This window comes from Coregonus clupeaformis, chromosome 3 (genome assembly GCF_020615455.1).
Source record: "Coregonus clupeaformis isolate EN_2021a chromosome 3, ASM2061545v1, whole genome shotgun sequence".
Classification (NCBI taxonomy): Eukaryota; Metazoa; Chordata; class Actinopteri; order Salmoniformes; family Salmonidae; genus Coregonus; species Coregonus clupeaformis.
In genome coordinates, this window is record NC_059194.1 from 16,354,607 (window position 1) to 16,357,692 (window position 3,086).

General features: G+C 43.3%; 1 protein-coding gene across 1 annotated transcript; it reads right to left on the bottom strand.

Moving 5' to 3' along the window:
* Positions 1 to 397: 397 nt before the first annotated feature.
* Positions 398 to 1,146, bottom strand: LOC121546154 (NXPE family member 3-like). The gene has a single exon (XM_041857204.2). The coding sequence runs from the start codon at positions 1,123 to 1,125 to the stop codon at positions 526 to 528; it is 600 nt and encodes a 199-aa protein (XP_041713138.1). The 5' UTR covers positions 1,126 to 1,146; the 3' UTR covers positions 398 to 525.
* Positions 1,147 to 3,086: the final 1,940 nt, after the last annotated feature.

Below are 3,086 nucleotides of genomic sequence, written 5' to 3' on the forward strand. Positions count from 1 at the left end.
AATCACACACACACACATATACAGAAATGTGTCCTTCTCAATTACACATAATGTATCTAACAGTAAATTCACATAATCTATAGTAAGTGTCAATAATAATCTATTAAATTCTATTTAAATGAAAATCTCATAAAGTGCTTAAAATACAACCAGGAGCACTGGGTATCAGAGTTTCTCTTAAATCGATTTTCTGTGGATATTAATAGTTCTGCTATTTTCAGAAATGTGTTTGAAACAGACATTTTAAAGGTTGAGGGGATTTAGGTTGTAAACAAAACATTGAGGTCTGTGGTTTGCCATAGTTTTGACAAGTGTTCATAGTTAAAGTAGTTTTTATTTTAAAATAAGGCCACTTAGAAAAAGCTTTACAGCATTTTGAATAAGGCAAACCATTTTTAAAGGATTTCTCTTCTTAACATTAAAATCCCTTTTCCCATATACTGTAGATTCCTCTTCAGAGACATCATTTTGTATACAGTAAGGCACAATGTTATTACAGGCATGACATCCATACTTCTGATTTTCTCACTGTGGACAAACAAAGGACAGGAAGAGGTCCACTTCATTTTGGATCACCACGGGGGGTGGGTGAATGTTATCTGGAGAATAGTGGCTGGAGGTCATCTGCCAAACGTCAATAAGGACCACGGGCAAGTCCCTGAATATTTCCCTTAGAGCCATGTCGAGCTGCCAGGAGAGCCAGTCACTGCCGTACACATCCTTGTAGCCCGTGTTGGCTGATTTGATCACTACCAGAGTAGTGGGAGATCGTCTTAGCAGCGACGCCACAGCCCTACGGATGACGACCAGACGGTGTGCATACATAGCCAGTGGGTACGTGGTGAAATGAGCCCAGATGGTGAAGACGACTACAGAGTGTGCACCCCCTGCCAGACCCTCCACCTCCCTGGCGATATAGTGGAGGTCAGCCCAGGGGGTCTTGCTCGTCCGTATAGGTATCCCATGGGCCCGCCAGATGATACGGGTGTTGGACTGGGTGTCGATTGCCTCAAAGGGGCCCGATTTGCTTGATGTGTGAAGGTTCAGGCGTTTCAATGCTGCAGAAGGATCATACGTTTCATGCAAATAAATGAATTCAGACAAAGAATGAGCTGGGATATGCATTAAAGAAAGTAGTAAGAAAAGTGCTTTTTACTGTTTTGCCATATACCATGACTTACATGGGTGTCTTTGGATTCAACAATACTAGTTACATCATTGCCTGGCCAAAGCTTTATGAAACCATGTAAACCCATTTGAACGCATGGACTTCACTACAAACATATTGACATAATTAACTGATTACAAACTATATCATACTTGGCACAGTTTTCTCCAGGTAGTCGAACCACTGACGGAGAGTGGAGTCACCCATCATAAGGATCTGTTTGTCCTTCAGGCATCCAGATATCAGTTTAGCTGAGGGAAATGATTTTGAGTCACACACCAGGGACATCCAGTGATCCTGGAGGTAGAATCCAGCCGGTACTGGGGTTTGCAAACCAGGACGGCATTTTGTTTGTGATCCTAGAGAGAGAAAAAATACTTTCAGGCCTATGGTAGAACAACATGGTTAATAGATAACAGTGGGTTTATAATTAATAACAGCTTGTTTTTCCAAGCCCTGGACACAATCATAGCTAGAATGACGCATCCAGCATTAAAGTGATTGGTGTTTGCTGAGCTCATCGTCTAGGAATGACGAATAAGTGGTCTATCTTGGGTTAGTTATAAAAAGTCTTCGGTTAGAGGGTTTTGATTGAGCTGGGTTTATTTTTTTCATCTTCTGTTTCTTACCACGCATCTACCATACATTGAGCTACCATACCGGTTGTCGGGTGAGGTCGTCGTCGGGTAAGCTTGGCTTTATACATAGTTTGGGCTTTGTCGAGTAAAGCTTAAACTATGTATTTAGATTGTAGTTAGGTATTGTAGGTAGTTATCGTGGGTTGTTGTATGTAATTATTGTAGGATAGTATTGTATTCGACTGAGCCCGGTGAAGCATGAAGCTAGCTAGCTAACCCACTACCTGGACTAGCTGGCGGGTAGCTACTGGCAACTATTAGCAACGGTATAGTTGTTTCACGCCTGAGAGTGCCTGTAATTACGCCAGCTGGCTGCCTACAATAATTACATACAATAATGCCTACCATTCAGCTGTTTTCTAACCTCATTGTCTGAACCGTTAACATTAGGTAGTAAGTGGCTACTGTGCTTGAAATTTAGCTAGCTTGTTGCTACCTGGATAGCTACTAGTAAACAATAGCTGGAACGACCTAGCGAACAAACGCGAACTGGCTGAGTCAATTCAGTGGCTAGCTTTGCACTTGGCTAGCTAACAGTAGCTGCTAGGGGTATGTATTTGTGTTTTGTTTTTACATATTGGTAGCCAGAGTCATTCAAGGAATTCGGGACATGGGTGACTAGTTAACGTTCGCTTGGCTCTCTCTGTGTGTTCGTGCCGTGAAAGGAGGGGTTTCTTCTTTGTCTGAAAGCAATGGCTAGCTAGTATGCTAACTATTCTAGCTAACTAACTGGCTGAATAAATTGACGACGGACTCGCTCAAGCTGTCGGGACTAACCCACAACGTTAGACACGGACACGAATGATCTGCTTGGCGTGTTGACACACTGGTGGTTTGTTGTGGCCGAGTATTGGTGCTAAACCGTGTTGTTGGAGTCCGGCATGCTAGCTGGCTGTGGCGTCTTATAACTAGGTGCCCTGGACGATTTTCACGGAAGAATACTGTACCAAGTTAGCTAGCTGAATAAACTAAGTTAGTCTATTCCTAGAAAACATTGAACCGCTGTAGTTTACAACAATTATAGTTTCTGAGGTGGAAGTTGGGAGAGTTATATTTGGGTGTTGTGGTGAGGGAGGCCCCGCTCTCTCCTTTCCCAGATGTTTAGTTCATTTCATTCCGATCTCCTTTGCATTATTGTAGACATTTTCTGTAGCCTGTCAACTATGCCTCTGTCTATCCCTGTTCTCTCCTCTCCGCACAGGCTATACAAACGCCTCACACCGCGTGGCTGCTGCCTCTCTAACCTGGTGGTCCCTGCACGCACCACCCACGTGGAGTTC

What these genes read in the sequence shown, in the direction of transcription:
- LOC121546154 (XM_041857204.2), bottom strand. Translation starts at nt 1,125, where the DNA reads ATGCATATCCCAGCTCATTCTTTGTCTGAATTCATTTATTTGCATGAA.